General features: G+C 29.9%; 1 protein-coding gene across 7 annotated transcripts in view; it reads left to right on the plus strand.

Annotated features, from left to right (window-relative positions):
* LOC131678512 (nose resistant to fluoxetine protein 6) overlaps window positions 1-21,380 on the plus strand; it is a 1,156,332-nt gene extending 1,134,952 nt beyond the window's left edge. For all 7 annotated transcript variants that reach the window (XM_058958712.1, XM_058958713.1, XM_058958711.1 and 4 more), the window contains 3 exons: window positions 7,719-8,024; window positions 20,755-21,072; window positions 21,136-21,380. In XM_058958712.1, coding sequence (XP_058814695.1) covers window positions 7,719-8,024; window positions 20,755-21,072; window positions 21,136-21,255 — 744 coding nt within the window. In that variant the 3' untranslated portion in view covers window positions 21,256-21,380. The remainder of the gene's footprint in view (window positions 1-7,718; window positions 8,025-20,754; window positions 21,073-21,135) is intronic.
* The last annotated feature ends 208 nt before the right edge of the window (window positions 21,381-21,588 follow it).

The following is a 21,588-nucleotide window of genomic DNA, read 5'->3' on the forward strand; positions in this document are numbered from 1 at the left end:
CGAAAAGGTTTGGGGAAAAGAAAAGTTCTATGGCATTTGGATTACCGATAATAATGCAAATCAAGGATGCTACTGGGAAGTCGCTTTTGAAAAACAGATGATATCGAAGTAAAGTTTGCACTATGCTCGCATGCACTTCAGAGGTAGCGTGATATCAAGAGCTGCAATTTCAGTTATGTGTTCACAGTCGCGTTGGAAATTTTGTTGTTTAAAAAAATTGATTTTTTTGGCTCAGCACATTAGGAGAGTTCAGTTTTCCCTAGATAATGCATTAACTTGGATATGTTATTAGCAGATCATTAGTAATAATTCATTTTCCTGTCCATTTTAAGGGCCATTTTCCCGCTTTTACATTCATTTGGTTTAGCCTTTGAAATTTCTAGCACTAATGTTGTCTTGTCAACAGTTTTTTCGGCATTTAATTAGCAAGGGACTGGAAGGTGAAGTATATTTTTCAATATTTAGAGTCATAGTACTCAAGGGAGAGCAAGGTGTTGAAAGGAGAAAGTTTAGAAAAGCGTGGAAGGATCATATATGCAAGCTTAGAGCTCACCGGCGACTTAACCCTTTGTCTGCTGCCGTAGTGGTCAGGGTCTTTTGGCATTAGAAATGCGAATCACCTGAGTCTGAGGCATGTCCGAACAAGCGTAAAGTAACTTGTTACTTCCTGCTGTCGGAACCGACTAATGTTGTCCTATGCTGATTTGAGCGCTTCTCTGAGTTCTGCCACTGTCCTATATAGTATGTGTTATCAAAAACATCGCGGAAAATCAAGTTCTACGTGTTCTCAATCGATATAATATCCGAAGAGAGTGATAAGAATTATAAGAAATGTCTCATCACACTGTTAGGTGGATTAAAAGCGTTTTACATTTCTTACAAAAGAAATGTATAGGATTCGCTCAAACTTTGAAAACTTTTTCCGAGGCCCGGAGGGCCGAGTCTCATATACCAATCGACTCAGCTCGACAAATTGAGACAATGTAGGTATGTGTGTGTGTATGTGTGTATGTATGTATGTACAAAATGTCATGTAATTATCTCAGCAATGGCTGAACCGATCTTAATCAAATGAAAGGCATAACGTTGCCATTTGACACTATTATTTTTGATATCCGATATGTTGTTTACTTTCTGACATATGGGCGATTTTGTCAAAACACAGCAGGTTTTTTGCAAATAACTTTCGAACAATACAACATTGTCCCACAAACAGCACATAAATAGAAAGCTTGTAAAATACCTTTCTAATAAGCTATAGATTGTATAAATCCGTGCACGAGCGGCGGAGATATTAAACATTTTGTATTTTTATTCCTCGCTTACCAATTTCCACTAACTAAAAATGAGATTGTTTCATACAGAGTATTGCTTTACTGGTGTTTTAGGGGCAAAGCTAAACAGATTTTGAATATCGGGGTATGAAAACACATCTACGTGATTCAAGGAATTCGATGTTGAGAACATTTTGTGAATTACCTTTATAATAAATTAACTATTTCTTAAAAATCAATATATAAGTTCACTTCAAAAACAAAATAATGTGTTGATGAAGAAACAGTGAGTTCTTGTATTTATCCCTTGAATTAGGCATTGCGTTCAATCATGAGGTAAATGTTTGATGGTATATCAATACACAGATCAACAAGTAATTCACCTAGTAGTGAGATAAAAAAAATTCATATAATTATACTCGTGGCATCATCGAAAGCAACTGTATGTTTGAAGCCCAAAAATCTAGCGAAAATATAGCTCTTTTGCAAGATTTAGGTTATACTGGTTATGGCGCAAAAATTACTACTTACATTATTTATGATAAGAATGTAACAAATCAATATATCATAATAATATACCTATAAAAATAATGTCACTGCATTAACCATCATTTGCCATTCCTCACACGCTTCCCATCTCTCTCTCTCTCTCTCTCTCTCTCTCTCTCTCTCTCTCTCTCTCTCTCTCTCTCTCTCTCTCTTTCTCTCTCTCTTTCTCTCTCTGTCTCTCTTCTATCGCATCTATCTAGCTATTTCTAAGTTGTGTGATAATTTCTTCTGCCAATTTGAAATATTTATTAATTGTAATTGCGAAGGTTTGAGAAAACAAAACTATTTTTTGTCTGCTGCTACATCAACTCAACTTTAATTCAATTGTATTCAAAGCCTGTATCTACACTATAATTAGGGAAATTCATAGCTATATCAGAAAAATATTTGGCTTTACTGGGTAATATGAAAGTTTGACGATGAAAATTTTCAAAAGAGGCATTCCACGTGCGATATATAAACTATTCGTATCTCTATTGAATTTTGAATGAAACATATGCTCAAAGACTGAAAACTGAAGCCAGCAGGATTGGACTTGTCATCAACGTTTCGAAGACAAAATACATGAGAGGAAGAGGTTCTAGAGACGACAATGTGAACCTACCACCCTCCCTCACCTCGACGAATAATTGTATTTGGGCTCACTGGTAACCGACGACAATGATAACAGCAGAGAAATTCAGAGACGGATCTTGGCGGAAAATCGTGCCTACTTTGGACTCCGGAGGACGCTCCGGTCGAACAAAATTCGCCGCCGCACGAAGTTGATTATCTACAAGACGCTGATTAGATCGGTGGTCCTCTACGGCCACGAGACCTGGACTATGCTCGTGGAGGACCAACGCGCCCTTGGAGTTTTCGAACGAAAGGTGTTGTGTACCATCTATGGTGGCGTGCAGATGGAAGACGGAACGTGGCGCAGGCGAATGAACCATGAGTTGTATCAGCTGCGCATTCGTTGTATTGGTACGAACTTTCATGAAAAATAACGGATCAAAGACCAAACATATCCACAAATTAGATCCAGGAAAAGAAGTCTCCCAAAGTACCCACTCTCGATGGGGGATGCAACTACAATGTGTCTTGTAACTTATCGTCGTCCATATCTGGATATACTGAGTAGTTTGAACCATTTCTTTTTTACAGTATTGGTCTGTATAGGACTTATTTATCAATATTTCCTATACGAGAATTCCGAACGAAACAATATGAAAGCTATAAGGATGAATGGAAAGAGAATGCATTGCAATCAAATGAATGCACGGCTTTCATGCTATCGACATAGCCTAGACATTTCACACTATTTACTTAAATGCAAATAAAAACTTTGAAATATCTACCTGTCTCATTCACGAATCGCATTCTCCCTGTCGTTCTCTGTTCAAGGGGCTTGAAAGCACATGTGACCTTGTCTCACTATACTATATTCAATTGCGCGTTAAAATACTAAAGCATTAAATTCTATTCTGTACATAAATCTTTTTTTTAGGGAATATGCGACCAAAAACCAAAAACTTCGAATTCCAAAGCAAATTGAACGTTCCGGCATAGAGAACAGACTTCCATCTTCAGCATTCAACTTGTGTAAAATCTCTAACGGTTTCGAAGGTAGTTTGGATATCTAAACCAGGTGCGCTACTGTCGTCATGTTTTTTTGTGGCTGAGTGCGATAGAATTGACAGCGGTTATTCCTCTACCCAGTCAAACTAGTCCGGAACCGATTCGGACTTCCAGCATGAATTCCAGCTCAAATGCGTCAACCGATAGAGTCGGAATCGGTTGTTTTCTTTGAGCTAGATTCCATGCTGAATCCATCCAGGATTTCGAACCGGTTCCGGAATCGATTGGACAGATAGTTGGGATAGGTTGGTTTGGCGGCGCTAGTGTTTATCGTACATTAATTCAAATGTTTACACTAGTTTTTTAAATATTTTTGTTCGATCATGGATGTCTGTTCTCTGTGGTTCCAGGTTCCTGATAACTAATGAAGGTCCAACAATAAAGTAGAAACACCAGATAATCTTAAAACGACGCCGTCAAGTAAAGAAGCATGAAAACGAAAAGAATAAAACCAAAAAAAGATGGAAGCCCTAGAAAGTCCATTGCATATTTATTAGCCTTTTCTCAGAAGATGGGATTTTCAAAAGGATTTCAAAACTTTCTGATGCAATGGTTCTCAAATTCGTACAATCCGGTTTATTCATTTTCTTTATTCAAAAATGTTTTTAGCTTCAAATATATGACAATTTCATTTTAATTAATTATTTCATTCTGCATCTTTTTATTTGTTTTGTTCATCTGCGTTCCTTTTACTTATTTTATTCGTTTCATTCTTTGGAGTCACTCTGATCAGTTTACTCTTTTTGTGCATTTTATTAATATCATTCATTTAACTTATTTTATTCATCGTTTTAATTGTATGCATTTTATTCATTTTCCCAGTTTATTCATTTTGATCAGTTTCTTCATTTTAATAGTCTGACTAATTTTTCAGTTTTAATCATTTCATCCAAATAATTTATATGATTCAATTTATTTCTTTACATTAATTAATAACCTTTAACCATTGTTCAATTTTTCATTTTAATCAATGCATTCTGCTCATTTTCTTCTTTTTATTCATTTTATCACTTCAGCTCATTTTGTTTATTTGATTCGTTTGTTTTATTTATGTATTTCATTTATTTTTTACTTTATTCATTTTGTTCATCCATTCTTTTTATTCATTTTATCCATTTCATTAATTTGATTCATTGTATTCACTGGATGAATTAAATCAATTTTATTCATTTAATTCATTTGATTCATTTGATTCATTTGATTCATTTGATTCATTTGATTCATTTGATTCATTTGATTCATTTGATTAATTTGATTAATTTGATTAATTTAATTCATTTGATTTATTTGATTTATTTGATTCATTTGATTCATTTGATTCATTTGATTCATTTGATTCATTTGATTCATTTAATTCAGTTGATTCAGTTGATTCATTTGATTCATTTGATTCATTTGATTCAGTTGATTCAGTTGATTCATTTGATTCAGTTGATTCAGTTGATTCAGTTGATTCAGTTGATTCAGTTGATTCAGTTGATTCAGTTGATTCAGTTGATTCAGATGATTCAGTTGATTCAGTTGATTCAGTTGATTCATTTGATTCATTTGATTCCGTTGATTCAGTTGATTCATTTGATTCATTTGATTCATTTGATTCATTTGATTCATTTGATTCATTTGATTCATTTGATTCATTTGATTCATTTGATTCATTTGATTCAGTTGATTCATTTGATTCATTTGATTCATTTGATTCATTTGATTCATTTGATTCATTTGATTCATTTGATTCATTTGATTCATTTGATTCATTTGATTCATTTGATTCATTTGATTCATTTGATTCATTTGATTCATTTGATTCATTTGATTCATTTGATTCATTTGATTCATTTGATTCATTTGATTCATTTGATTCATTTGATTCATTTGATTCATTTGATTCATTTGATTCATTTGATTCATTTGATTCATTTGATTCATTTGATTCATTTGATTCATTTGATTCATTTGATTCATTTGATTCATTTGATTCATTTGATTCATTTGATTCATTTGATTCATTTGATTCATTTGATTCATTTGATTCGTTTGATTCATTTGATTCATTTGATTCATTTGATTCATTTGATTCATTTGATTCATTTGATTCATTTGATTCATTTGATTCATTTGATTCATTTGATTCATTTGATTCATTTGATTCATTTGATTCATTTGATTCATTTGATTCATTTGATTCATTTGATTCATTTGATTCATTTGATTCATTTGATTCATTTGATTCATTTGATTCATTTGATTCATTTGATTCATTTGATTCATTTGATTCATTTGATTCATTTGATTCATTTGATTCATTTGATTCATTTGATTCATTTGATTCATTTGATTCATTTGATTCATTTGATTCATTTGATTCATTTGATTCATTTGATTCATTTGATTCATTTGATTCATTTGATTCATTTGATTCATTTGATTCATTTGATTCATTTGATTCATTTGATTCATTTGATTCATTTGATTCATTTGATTCATTTGATTCATTTGATTCATTTGATTCATTTGATTCATTTGATTCATTTGATTCATTTGATTCATTTGATTCATTTGATTCATTTGATTCATTTGATTCATTTGATTCATTTGATTCGTGTGATTCATTTGATTCTTTTGATTCATTTGATTCATTTGATTAATTTGATTAATTTGATTCAATTGATTCATTTGATTCATTTGATTCATTTGATTCATTTGATTAATTTGATTAATTTGATTCATTTGATTCATGTGATTCATTTGATTCATTTGATTCATTTGATTCATTTAATTCATTTGATTCATTTAATTCATTTGATTCATTTAATTCATTTGATTCATTTGATTCATTTGATTCATTTGATTCATTTGATTAATTTTATTCATTTTATTCATTTGATTCATTTGATTCATTTGATTCATTTGATTCATTTGGTTCGTTTGGTTCATTTGATTCATTTGATTCATTTGATTCATTTGATTCATTTGATTCATTTGATTCATTTTATTCATATCTTTAATTTTATGCATTTCATGTTCGGTCATTCGTTTTATTTCATTCAATTTGTTAGTATGAGTCAATTTATTCTATTTATCTTATAACTATTTCTAAATATAATCTTAATTTTTATTTAATAACCTAATCTAATTTGGTTCGTATATATTATAATTTTGATTTACATTAATTTTTCTACTCATTTTATGAATTTAAAACCTATTATTTCATTTTTTGCTTTACTTTTTTATTTCGGTCGTTTTGTTGATTTCTATTATTTATTCAGTTTATTCGAGATTTTATTCGTGCAAGACTATGAACTAGTTTCATTCCACCTCTAGTTGGGTGCCTACTTCTCGTGAGTTCTGCAAACTAATCCAATAGTGAAATGTGTAAGAAATATCTCATCTCACTGCTAGGTGGATTAAATCGGTTTTACATAAAAGAAACTACTTTGGTGAGCCGCTTCTAGCCTCTTGCTGAAATGATGAGTAAGGTATAACTTCACACATACATAATGTGAAAAATTGGGGTAAAACGGGTAAACACGTTTCGTACGGTCATTTGAACTATCTTCAGTCGATTTCCCGGAAGTTACACATAAGAAATACTAATCTTTGTCAGCCGTTTTCAACTTTATTCCGAGTTCTATATTTAGTTTGAACATAAACTCAAACGAAAGTGGGAATTGGGGCAAAACGGATATGATAGCGTACCGTGCGGTCGTTGTAAACACTAGCAATCAATTTTTCAGACCTTTTTACATAAGAAAAATCTTTCCTGGTAAACGACACCCAACCTTTTTTGGGTCTATTTTTTCTCACTGTGCAGTGGGTCAAATAAAAGCGATTCGAATTAAAATATATTTTACACCTCCGTTATAAGGGGCATGGCACTGGAGAATTAGGCGAAGATAGTGAGAATTCTACTGGACAACGACTAAATTAGATAAAAAATTAAATAAAATTGCATTTGCTTATTTTTTTCTTTCACCTCATTCCAATTCGCCTATTATTATATGATTAAAAATCCTTGTAGCATTTTTGAAGCCGCAAATTAAAAATACAATTTTAAAAATAAAGTTCCATTTTTGGCACGGTTCCGGTTTAGGCAACTGAAAAAAATAAGATTGCTGCCAAAAACAGAATGCTACTGTACAATAAAACACATGTTAATCCTATGTTTAGAGATTCAACCATCTGCGAAATTTTATACTCTTGTACGAAATATTGCTATAAATAAAATACTTATGCTTAACTTAAGAATTTTTAATTAAAAATTTTCTACGTTTTTAGTGCATGCTCTGGAGTTGGTACTTATCAGACGACACTCAGTTTTATATCATCGGAGCAATTATCCTGATTATAGGTGTGAGACATCTCAAATTTGCCGCTGGAATGCTAGTAGTTTTCATGATTTCATCGTGGGCCACTACCGCATACATAGCATTTTCGAATAACCATATGCCGAATGCCGACGATCCGTTTGCACTATTCGACAAAATATACGACAAACCATGGACGCGACTTGGGCCTTACCTTGTAGGAATGTGTGTTGGTTGGGTTTTATTTAAAACCAACTGTAAAATTAGTATGTCAAAGGTAAATACTTTTAATTGTGTGGTTTGCGTAGTATTCAAATGTAAATTAGCATATATATATATATATATATATATATATATATATATATATATATATATATATATATATATATATATATATATATATATATATATATATATATATATATATATATATATATATACATATATCACGGTGTTCCTAAAACCGTTATTAACAAAAAAAATTACCATAAATTTGTCATACGGCATTCGAAAGATACAGTATCTAAGCATCTTCTCAGTGAATTTCAAAATGATCCATCGAGGGATTCGAGAGAAATTGCAATTTGAAGTTTTATGACACGTTTCATAAGGCTACCAGCAAACACCCACGGGTTTGGTCCTATCTCTACAAACAATTTTTTTGTTTACTTATTTAGTACATGGCATTCGAAAGATATAGTAATCAAGTATATCTCCTGCAAGTTTGAAAATATTTCATTGACGGAATCGAAATTTATAACGGTTTGGATGTGGTATGCGGTCATAGATGGGTTTTCTACCAGACTTCAAGCGTGAATCCATGTTTGTCCATTGACTATTTAGATCGTTTATACGTGTCGCGGTTTTAAAGGAAAACCTTACCATTTAATTACATAAATATAATGTACAAAAGGTGTTATTTATATGGTGCACTGAAAAAATATGAAAATAGGGTTGTCTACCAAACGTTAAATATAATGCGAAAACTAAAAAAATGAATGAAAGTTGGAATGTTTACTTCAAAAGGCCATATCTATCGATTCTAATTATTTTTTTCATTATTGAACAGGTAAACGTTTCATTGTTAATTTACATTAAGAAGAATATAAAACAGAGTCATCTACAGGCGATATAGTTGATCTCAACTATATGTATTATAGTCTTAAAAATAGCTGCCTATCCATTTTTATATACTAGTTGATTGCAATTGCTGTATAAACATCTGAATGTCAAATTCTCATGATAAGTTCAATTCGACAATAAAACTGACAATAGTTAGAGATATGAGCAGATGAACTTGTACTAATAACATCCCCTTTGACCAGTTTTAACATCTGTCAACCCAACCAGCGATTGTACAAAATTTCCAACAAAAACCGTATCATAACATAAATTGATCTGAATCAGCAAATACCTTCATATTTTTTGAATTTATGGTTTTATTTTTCCATCATTTGTAGTTTGCGTTCGTTGCATTCAACTTATGTATAGGTCATCGTTTTTAATACAAAGATATTCACTAAATAGTGATAATACATATAATTGAGGATAATTATGTTGTCTATTTTTTGAAGTAGGCAATTCTATTTTATATTCTTCTTGATGAAAATTAACGATGAAACGTCTACTTGTTCAATAATGAAAAAATAATTAGAATCGGTCAACAAACCATTGAAATATGGCCTTTTGAAGTAAACATTCCGACTTTTATCCATTTTTTTTAATTTACACATTATATTTAACGTTTGGTAGACAACCCTATTTTCATATTTTTTCAGTGTACCATATAAATAACACCTTTTGTTCATTATATTTATGTGATTAAATGGTCAGGTTTTCCTTTAAAAACCGCGACACGTATAAACGATCTAAATAGTCAATGGACAAACATGGATTCACGCTTGAAGTCTGGTAGAAAACCCATCTATGACCGCATACCACATCCAAACCGTTATAAATTTCGATTTCGTTAATGAAATATTTTCTAAACTTGCAGGAGATATACTTGATTACTATACCTTTCGAATGCCATGTACTAAATAAGTAGACAAAAAAATTGTTTGTAGAGATAGGACCAAACCCGTGGGTGTTTGCTGGTAGCCTTATGAAACGTGTCATAAAACTTCAAATTGCAATTTCTCTCGAATCCCTCGATGGATCATTTTGAAATTCACTGAGAAGATGCTTGGATACTGTATCTTTCGAATGCCGTATGACAAATTTATGGTCATTTTTTTGTTAATAACGGTTTTAGGAACACCGTGATATATATATATATATATATATATATATATATATATATATATATATATATATATATATATATATATATATATATATATATATATATATATATATATATATATATATATATATATATATATATATATATATATATATATATATATATATATATATATATATATATATATATATATATATATATATATATATATATATATATATATATATATATATATATATATATATATATATATATATATATATATATATATATATATATATTAGGGTGGGGCATTGTTATATGGAAAAACGTAATCATAGCCACATCAGCCACATCAACCGAGCACAGTACTTTTTTGGTTCGTTTTGGGGTCCAAAACAACTGTGCAAAATTTGGAGTCGATTGGTGCTGACCCGGCGTAGCGCATTGCGTTTGAAGTTTGTGTGGAGATTAGTATGGGAAAACCTACATTTTTGCATTTTTAATTCTACAGACTACAATTCTTCCTGTAGTATGCCAACAAATAGATAGAAGTATAGTCCAAGATATGCTGAACAACTTTGCCGAAGGATGTATGGTGTTAGAATGTCTCTAAGCCAAGTTATAGCTGTTCAAAGTTCAATACATCGAATTAAATGCCAAAAATCAGTTTTATTGACAACACTGCGGGTGTACCAATGGTATTTCATATGGCATTCCAAAATAACATTATATATTTTAGATTTACCACATTGGTATGTTTTGATGAATTATTCAAAAGCCTTAGATTAATTTCATGAGGTAGTTGAGCAATAGGGCTTAATGAGGGGTGAGGGGGGGGGAGTCTTTAATATGTAGAAATTCGAACTGAAATGTTGTCGAGTTGGAATGTTCAAATGAATTATTTCAAAATATTTACACATTGTACTAGGCATAATAGTAACGATGAAATAAAACATACTGTATCCCTTTGTCTTGACTTTTATCAATAGAAGTTACGTTACAGACTGAATCAACTGATGTCGAGTTGATATGTCAGAGGATTGCATTGATTATATTTCAGTTTAATACGCACTATGATTTGATGGGATGCTCATTTCGATGCTGTTCGATCACCTGAAGCAAAAATTGATGTAGGGATCTCAAGGATTTCATGTTGAAATCCAGAAATTAGCTTCACGCCTCGTGATCGAACGGCATAGAAATGAGCATGCTATCAAATCATGCGTATTATACCGAAATATAATCCTCTGACATATCAACTCGACATCAGTTAATTCAGTCTGTAACATAACTTCTATTGATAAAAGTCAAGGCAAAGAGATACAGTATGTTTTATTTCATCGTTACTATTATGCGTAGGACAATGTGTAAATATTTTGAAATAATTCATCTGAATATTCTAACTCGACAACATTTCAGTTCGAATTTCTACATATTAAAGTCCCCCCCCCTCACCCCTCACTACGCCGTATTGCTCAACTACCTCATGAAATTGAGCTAAGGCTTTTGAATAATTCATCCAAACATACCAATGTGGTAAATCTAAAATATATAATGTTATTTTGGAATTCTATATGAAATTCCATTGGTACACCCGCAGTGTTGGCAATAAAAATGATTTTTGACATTTAATTCGATGTATTGAACTTTGAACAGCTATAACTTGGCTTAGAGACATTCTAACACCATACATCCTTTGGCAAAGTTGTTCAGAATATCCTGGACTACACTACTTATCTATTTGTTGGCATACTACAGGAAGAATTGTAGTCTGTAGAATTAAAAATGCAAAAATGTAGGTTTTCCCATACTAATCTCCATACAAATTTCAAACGCAATGCGCTACGCCGGGTCAACACCAATCGACCTCAAATTTTGCACAGTTGTTTTGGACCCCAAAAGGAACCAAAAAAGTGCTGTGCTGAAAAAACGATCATTTTGCCCCACTGTAATATATATATATATATATATATATATATATATATATATATATATATATATATATATATATATATATATATATATATATATATATATATATATATATATATATATATATATATATATATATATATATATATATATATATATATATATATATATATATATATATATATATATATATATATATATATATATATATATATATATATATATATATATATAAAGGGTGTTTGGTTCATGGTTAAGAATCTCTCGAAAGTGATATGCTGCCATATTTGGAAAAAATGTTCTACACATACCATCAAATCTCATCCGTTACAGAGTTATTGAACTTTTTGTGTAAAAAACTTATTTGTCTTAAAATACCTCTAACTTTAAAAGTATACTTTGTATTTTAAATGTTTTAGTTCCATTCGAAAGGTGAGAACAGCATGGAGTGATGTCCTCACATGTTTCAGCTAATGAGTTTAAGTAGCCTTTTCAAAGTAATTTATTGAAAATTAAACAATTTTAAACGATTTTTCGTTCATTTCTTGAAAATCGTAATAGTTAACCTCATCATTTTAATAATTCAGATTGTTAGCCTTGATGAGCTGCTTAATTCGTTCTTTGACATGATACACTTACCTTTTCTTATTTTCATGATTTTTGGTTATTCAACTTGGATATTTTTATCTCATTTTCACTAGTACCAGCTCTAATTGAAAAATTATGGCATTTATTGTACTTTTTTTTTTTCTTTTTATTCGAAGCCAGGAAAATTTTACAGTGAAAAATGTATTAATACCCGAATTTAGTAATCTTCTAAAATTAAATTAGTTTAAAGTTAGAGCTATTATTAGCATTTTCGTTAATTTTCTTAAAATAGTAAATAATAAACATCACCATTATTATCATGGAAATAATGCATCTCAGCAGGTTCTACAGTTCTTTCTTTGACTCCATTCAATTATCTCTTTTGGTTTCGACGCAAAATCGTTTTTATCACATCGTTTCATATGCAAAAATAACGATTTCGAACCCACTACATTTGGGGCGAGCGCATGCTGTGTTAACTATTAAATAGCAGCTAAATGAAAAGAGATATAGACAAAGTGTCAAATAAAAAGTTATAGAGAACATTAAGGAGCATCAAATGAACAATAGTAACGATAAATTTTGTTGATTAATAATTAGAATAATTAAAAAGCTCTCCAAAAAACACAAATTTTGAGTTATTTCGTTAGTAATAAACCATTTAGTACACTTAACTAAAAGATATTTGTACATACACTGATAGGACATTTTCTCAGCTTTCCAATGAAATCTTGTAAATAACGATATAAAGCATATTTTTTAGCTTAGAGTCTTTTAAGCACTTTCAAGTCGGTTACAGGAAAAGTATAGTAATGAAATTACAAAGAAATGAGAAGGGATAGAAATATGACGTCCAAGAACAAATTATGAATCGTCCTAAAACCCAACTTTTGGATAATGGATATTGCTATAATCATACTTCATTATTTCGAGAAAATTAGCAAAAACCTCCTCAAAAACACTAACTTTTAACTACTTTACAGCTAAAAGGTAATTAAAGCTAATTACTTAAAAGATATGAGAACACCATCCAATTTGAAATTTTCTCACCTTTCGAATGGAACTGAAATATTTAAAATACAAAGTATACTTTTAAAGTTAGAGGTATTTTAAGACAAATAAATTTTTTACACAAAAAGTTCAATAACTCTGTAACGGTTGTTTCGGCATTCAATTAGCAAGGGGCTGGAAGGTGAAGTATATTTTTCAATATTTAGAGCCATAGTTAGTACTCAAGGGAGAGCAAGGAGTTGAAGTCGGTTCCGACAGCATGAAGTAACAAGTTACTTTACGCTTGTCCGGACATACCGTAGACTCAGGTGATTCGCATTTCTAATGCCAAAAGACCCTGACTCCTACGGTAGCAGACAAAAAGTTAAGTCGTCGGTGAGCTCTAAGCTTGCATATATCATCCTTCCACGCTTTTCTAAACTTTCTCCCTTCAACTCCTTGCTCTCCCTTGAGTACTATGACTCTAAATATTGAAAAATATACTTCACCTTCCAGCCCCTTGCTAATTGAATGCCGAAACAACTGTTGACAAATTGACTCAATAGGTCGTCAACAAAAATGGTTAACAAAAAAAAATGGTAAAAATAACTCTGTAACGGTTGAGATTTGATGGTATGTGTAGAACAATTTTTTTCTCAAAATATGGCAGTATATCACCCCCGAGAGATTCTTAACCATGAACCAAACACCCTATATATATATATATATATATATATATATATATATATATATATATATATATATATATATATATATATATATATATATATATATATATATATATATATATATATATATATATATATATATATATATATATATATATATATATATATATATATATATATATATATATATATATATATATATATATATATATATATATATATATGGGGCATTCCACGCAAAATTTGCAACAAAAAATTTTTTTGCCCCGATCAATTTTTTTCTCGGTTTAGTAGTCAAAAATATTCGACACGTATGTTTTTATTTCAACATAGGCGAGACTTTCGAGATTTTTTGTGTTTAATTTCACCATTTGAAAAAAAAAACTACTTTTTTCAATCACTCGTACTGTTAAAACTAAAGAAGATACCAAAAAGTTCCCAAGACATGAAATGTGCGCCTTTTTCATAGCTTTCGGATTAAGTATATTAATACTTACTCAACGCATTGGTTTCATGGAAAATATTGAAAAGTTTAAAACAAATCTATTTTTTTCAAACTTGGACATGATTTTTTTTCTTTTTTTATTGTAAATAGGAAAATCATTTTTCTTGATGCCATAAAAATTAAATACTTTCGGAGATATGAATTTTTCAATAGCGCCTTGCGCGCGAAAAACGTACCGCCACGCGCTTCGCTCGTACTGAGACTTGGGTGTATGAAGTTTTACCCACCAGCGCGTTATGTAAAACACACTTGCGATACATTTTACTCTTTATTGCATTTAGATGTATGTTTAATTTCAGATTTATTTTGTCTTAATCATTCAAAAGTGTCGCCGGAAGAAAAGATCTTCAGTTTTAATTTGAAGTCCACGTTCGTCTCAACATAGTGAAATGATTGTGGTCCAGGTATGGCATTTTTCGAAACAATTCTGTGGATTTTTCTCTGCTCTTGCATCAGAAGAAATTGGTTCGATTGGCACGTTTTCTATGTTATTCTGAGATTTGAACTTGAAACATTGCGTGACAAAGCAGCTTTCCTTGCCACATCGTACGACTCAGTTGCGGTCCACATTTGATTATCATTGGTCATTTATAAACTGGCTCGACAAATAATGGCTTCGTCGCAAGCACCTTTTCCATGGGATTTTGTGCGAAAATGTCACTGTGTGGGGTGAATGCAGTCAGATTTGTGGTGAAAAAATAGTACAACGTTTCACATTTTTAAAATGTTGACGAACACCATCAGAAAAATAAATGCAAGAGGAATTCCACGAAGATCCGTCCGAAAATCATTAAAATCGTGACCGACCATCTTAGATTCCGATGAAACTTTGCACGTTTCACCGTCATGGAAGACTAAATATTTTCCACAGGTAATATAATTATTTTGACTTAAGAGCAACTTTTCAAAAGGGCGTAAACGTTTCTACATGTATGAATTTCAAAAAAACAAAATAATTATGTTGTTAAAACAAAAGTTAAAATATCTCGAGAACTACTACATTTTAGAAAATTTTTGTTAAGAGCATTTCGATTTAGAATGGCGTTTAGAATCATATTCAAAAAGAAAATTGTATTTTTGACTGCAAATAGTAAGAATTATAAAAATATGTCAAAAGTTGTTGTTAGGAAAACTTTTTTATTGAAAGCTTCTCCATGATCCAAATACACTAAAAAAGTTGCTTTTACGTCTTTAAAACGATTAACATTAAATTTTTCACATTTTATGATGGGGTAACGCGAATAACTTTTAAAAAGAGCATAATTACACGAATTAATTGTTTTGAAGGAGAAAAATTTCAAATATCTCGAAAACTATCGCATTTTGGAAGATTTTTGTTACATGCATTTTGATTTTAAATGGTGCTTAGAATTATATTCTGTAATAAAATTACAATTTTATATGTCAATTAGTATGAAATTTAAAAACATGTGCGAAATTATTGTTAGAAAAAATTTTTTATCGATTTTTTCTCCATCATGCAATCACATTCAAAATGTTTCTTTTCTCTTTAGGTTTTTGGTAACAAAATATAAAAAATTAAAAAAATGAGTTTTTTCGCCATTTAAATTTTTATCATAAATTTTTGTTTTTTTGAAAAATGACACAACATTTTTTTCAGTGTATATTTTTTTCAGACAGAAGTATTCATTCCCTGTAACTCGTTCTTAGATAGTTTTGCTGTATAAAATATAGTAATCGAACAAAAAAAATTGAAATTCATACACGTAGAAACGTTTACGCCCTTTTGAAAAATTGCTCTTGTGTCAAAATATTCCAATTGCCAGAGAATATCATGGAGATTCATACAGTGAACACACTTGCAAAGTTTCGTTCGAATCGACGATGGTCATATTTTGCGGTCGGCCGGTTTCTCATGGAATCCCTCGCAAACATTCAAGGTTTTCAAAAAGAATGGAATTAAGAGTACGACGTAGAAACGATAGGTAACTAAACTGAAAACAAGATTAAAAAAGCGCCAGAAGCTTTAAAAGCATTCGTTTAACATTTTTGCAGAACTGCAAGAATCTCTCTTCAGCAATCATTTATCGCCAGAATACAAATATCATATTTTAATCATTTTAAAAATTATCTCATGCAAAGATATTCCCAATTGTTTCATATTATAAAATCAACTACAAAATTGAGTATAAAACAATAATAATCTAAAACAAACATAACGCATTAGCTGTGTATGTTCCAAGCGTTCCAAGAGTAGACGTCCAACCATTTCCACGTCGAGGAATATGATAACTCTTGATAAAATTGACTGAAACAGGAAATTCAATAAGATTTTTAAAATTTGGACTATTATTTACTCGATTAACAAAAAAATTATAAAATGATTTGAATTTTGGAATATTGAATAGGCTTACAAAATTCGAAAAATCTGATATTTTTATGAAAAATTCACTCATTTTTCTTAAAAATAATGAGAGAATTTTTTTTATTCAGTTTTCCGTGGGTCATCGACATATGTGTCGATGACATATGCATCCTCATAAAAAATCAAGTCAATCCGTTGAATAATTATTATTGTTTATTTTTATAAATTTCTAATAAATAATGAAGTTAATTGTAAGTGTGTTTTACACAACGCGGTAGTGTGTAAAATCTCATACAGTCAAACCTGAGTACGAGCGAAGTGCGTGGCGGTACGTTTTTCGCGCGCAAGGCGCAATTGAAAGATTCATATCTCCGTAAGTATTTAATTGCCCACTCCCAAATTTCTATGGCAAGTTTGAAAAAATCGATGTTTAAAACTTTTCAATATTTTCCATGAAACCAATACATTGAGTAAGTATTAATATACTTCATCAGAAAGCTATGAAAAAGGCACACATTTCATGTTTTGGGCACTTTTTGGTACCTGCTTTACTTTTGACAGTACAAGCGATTGAAAAAAGTAGGTTTTTTTTAAATGGTGAAATTAAACACAAAAAATCTCGAAAGTCTTGCCTACTATGTTGAAATAAACAAATACGTGTCGAATATTTTTGACTACTAAACCGAGAAAAAAAAATGATCTGGGCAAAATTTTTTTTGTGGCAAATTTTGCGTGGAATGCCCCATATATATATATATATATATATATATATATATATATATATATATATATATAATATATATATATATATATATATATATATATATATATATATATATATATATATATATATATATATATATATAAATATATATATATATATATATATATATATATATATATATATATATATATATATATATATATATATATATATATATATATATATATATATATATATATATATATATATATATATATATATATATATATATATATATATATATATATAATATATATATATATATATATATACAGGGTGTTTGGTTCATGAGTAAGAATCTCTCGAGGGGTGATTTACTGTCATATTTGGAGCAAAAAATCGTTCCACACATAGCATTAAATATCAACCGTTGCATAGAACTAGAACAAATTCTTGGCCAAAACCAAAATATTTTTTTTCGATTTTTTTGTTTCGTTATATTTTTTTTACATACCTAAGAATTTACTGTATAACGTGGCAAAATTAAGAGTATAACAAAATTAAGAGTATATCAAAAATTGTTAAAGAATTTTTGCATGTACGCCCAATGGTGATATTTTAAGGGATATTTTAATCGTTTTCGTTACATATTCAGCAAAATCGCTTTCTAGTGATGATGACTGTATTAAATAAGATAATATTATTACAAACGTAGTTCAACACAACCGTTTGTTTAACTTCAGCTTAAAACTAACTAAAAAAAGTAAACTTGCTGTGTATTGCACCAACTTTAAAAAATACCTTGTTTTAACATTCTATTCCAAATTTGAATTATAAAAAGTTACATTATACGGCTAGATCCAGCAAAGTTGCTGAAGCAGTATTACAATACAAGATTTCAGCTATACAAAAAAATATTCGAACTCTTCCGATCTTGTCCGATCCACCAATCCGAAGAGATTTGAAAATATTGAAATTTTGATTATTTTGAGGTACACCGAAATGCTGTAGGGCCAAATATTATGTTTGCCAACATGTATCTCTATGAAAATATGCACAGGCGTCCTTTTTCTTCTCCCTTTCCCACTGATCAAATGTTTATGCAACTGGAAAAATAAATGTATTCACAAAAATCATCTAGAAATCACTAGTATTTGAAAGGATATAGAAAATTGGCCTCAGCACTGGTAGGTGGGTAGATGCCAAATTGTTCCAAAAACTAGTAATTGTCTATTTTTAGTTCATATTAAGGCATAATAACAACAATTGCAGCAGCAAATAATTTTGGCCAGGATTCGACCCCAATTACTCCTCTGTGCGTTGCAGTTATTCAACTTTTTGTGTGAAAAACTTGTTGACCTTAAAACACCTCTAACTCAAAAAGTATATCTCGTATTTCAAATCTTTTAGTGCCATTGGAAAGGTGAGTGCCATTGGAAATTTTCTATTGAATAATGTCCTCATATCTTTCAGATAATAGTTTTAATTACCTTTTAGTTGTAAAGTAGTTACAAGTTAGTGTTTTTGATGAGGTTTTTGTTAATTTTCTCAAAATAATGAATTATGATTATAGCAATATCTAATATCCAAAAGTTGGGTTTTAGGACGATTCATAATTTGTTCTTGGACGTCATATTTCTATCCCTTCTCATTTCTTTGTAATTTCATTACTATACTTTTCCTGTAACCGACTTGCAAGTGCTTAAAAGACTCTAATCTAAAAAATATGCTTTATATCGCTATTATCAGGGCTTCATTAGAAAGCTGAGAAAATTTCCTTTCGACATATGTACAGATATCTTTTAGTTAAGTGTACCGCATGACTTTTTACTAGTAAAATAACTCCAAATTTGCGTTTGGGGATTTTTGTAATTATTCTAATTATTAATCAACTAAATTTATCGTCACTATTGTTCATTTGGTGCCCCTTAAGATTCTCTATAACTTGTTATTTGACACTTTAGCCCTATCGCTTTTCGTTTCGCTGCAATTTAAAGTTAACAAAGGATGGCCTCATCACAAATGCAGTGGGTTTGAAATCGTTGTTTTTGCATATGAAACGAGAAGATAAAAAAGATTTTGCTTCGAAACTAAAAGAGATAATTGAATGGAGTCAAAGGATGAATTGTAGAACTTGCTGAGATGCATTAATTCCATGATAATAATGGTGAAGTTTATTATTTACTATTTTAAGAAAATAACGGAATTGCTAATAATAACACTAACTTTAAACTAATTAACTTCTAAAAGAATACTAAATTCACTTAACTGAAAGGTATTGATACATTTTTCTCTGCAAAGTTTTCCTGGCTTTCGAATAAAAATAAGAAATAGTACAATAAGTGCCATACTTTTTCAATAAGAACTAGTATTAGTGAAGATGAGATAAAATATCCAAGTTCAATAACCCAAACACATGAAAACAAGACAAGATAAGCGTATCATGTCAAAGAACAAATTAAACAACTTTTCAAGACTAACAATTTGAATTATTAAAATAGTGATGTTAACTATTAAGATTTTCGCGAAGTGAACGAAAAATCGATCAAAATTGTTAAATTTTAAATAAATTACTGTGAAATGATTACTTAACCTCATTAGCTGAAACATTTTAGGACATTTTTCAGTAGAAAATTTTCTCACCTATCTAATGGATCTAAAAAATTTGAAATATAAAATATATTTTTTGAGTTAGAGCTATTTTAAGACAACTAAGTTTTTAACACAAAAAGTTCAATAACTTACGGTTGAGATTTCATGGTATGTGTAGAACGATTTTTTTCTCCAAATATGACAGTCAATCATCCCTCGAGTGGTTCTTAACCATGAACCAAACACCCTATATATATATATATATATATATATATATATATATATATATATATATATATATATATATATATATATATATATATATATATATATATATATATATATATATATATATATATATATATATATATATATATATATATATATATATATATATATATATATATATATATATATATATATATATAAAGCTTACCAATAATATTTTTCTACAGGTTATGGTAGCCCTAGGATGGACTGCGTCAACTATAATGATTCTATATTTATTGTTCGGGCTTTTCAATGCCACCCTGACGAAAATAGCTGCCGCGGCATATAGCTCCCTAAGTCACACCGCTTGGGCGGCAGCTTGTGCCTGGATTATAATTGCCTGCTCAACGGGCTATGGAGGCTGGGTGAATAAGCTTCTTTCGGCACCCATACTCTATCCTTTCTCTAGAGTCACATATTGCGCTTATTTGGTGCATCCAATAGTGAACAGGATTTATGCAATGGAGTCGGATTCACCAATTCACATGACAACTAACAATTTGGTAAATAAAGACAAATTTTCTCTTTTTTTTTTTTAATTTCACAGTTTTATTCTTAAATTGCAGACTACACTTTATCTGGGTCAGGTTGTGTCATCGTATGTGTTGGCTTTCATCATTTCTCTTTCTTTCGAAGCTCCAGTGGTTACCATGCTTCGTATTATGTCACCGACAAGAAAGAAATAAATGCTTTAAAAAGCCTATTAGTTTTATATAAGGACCGCGTAACTAGAGATTAAGCGTACTGTTGTCAGCTATTAACCACGAAAAATTGAATTTTGTACATTTCTCGAAATTAAATCTGTTGTAACTTGGATACTCTATCACTATGTAGTTAATTAGTGATATAAACTAAAATATATATATATATATATATATATATATATATATATATATATATATATATATATATATATATATATATATATATATATATATATATATATATATATATATATATATATATATATATATATATATATATATATATATATATATATATATATATATATATATATA

This window comes from Topomyia yanbarensis, chromosome 2 (genome assembly GCF_030247195.1).
Source record: "Topomyia yanbarensis strain Yona2022 chromosome 2, ASM3024719v1, whole genome shotgun sequence".
Classification (NCBI taxonomy): Eukaryota; Metazoa; Arthropoda; class Insecta; order Diptera; family Culicidae; genus Topomyia; species Topomyia yanbarensis.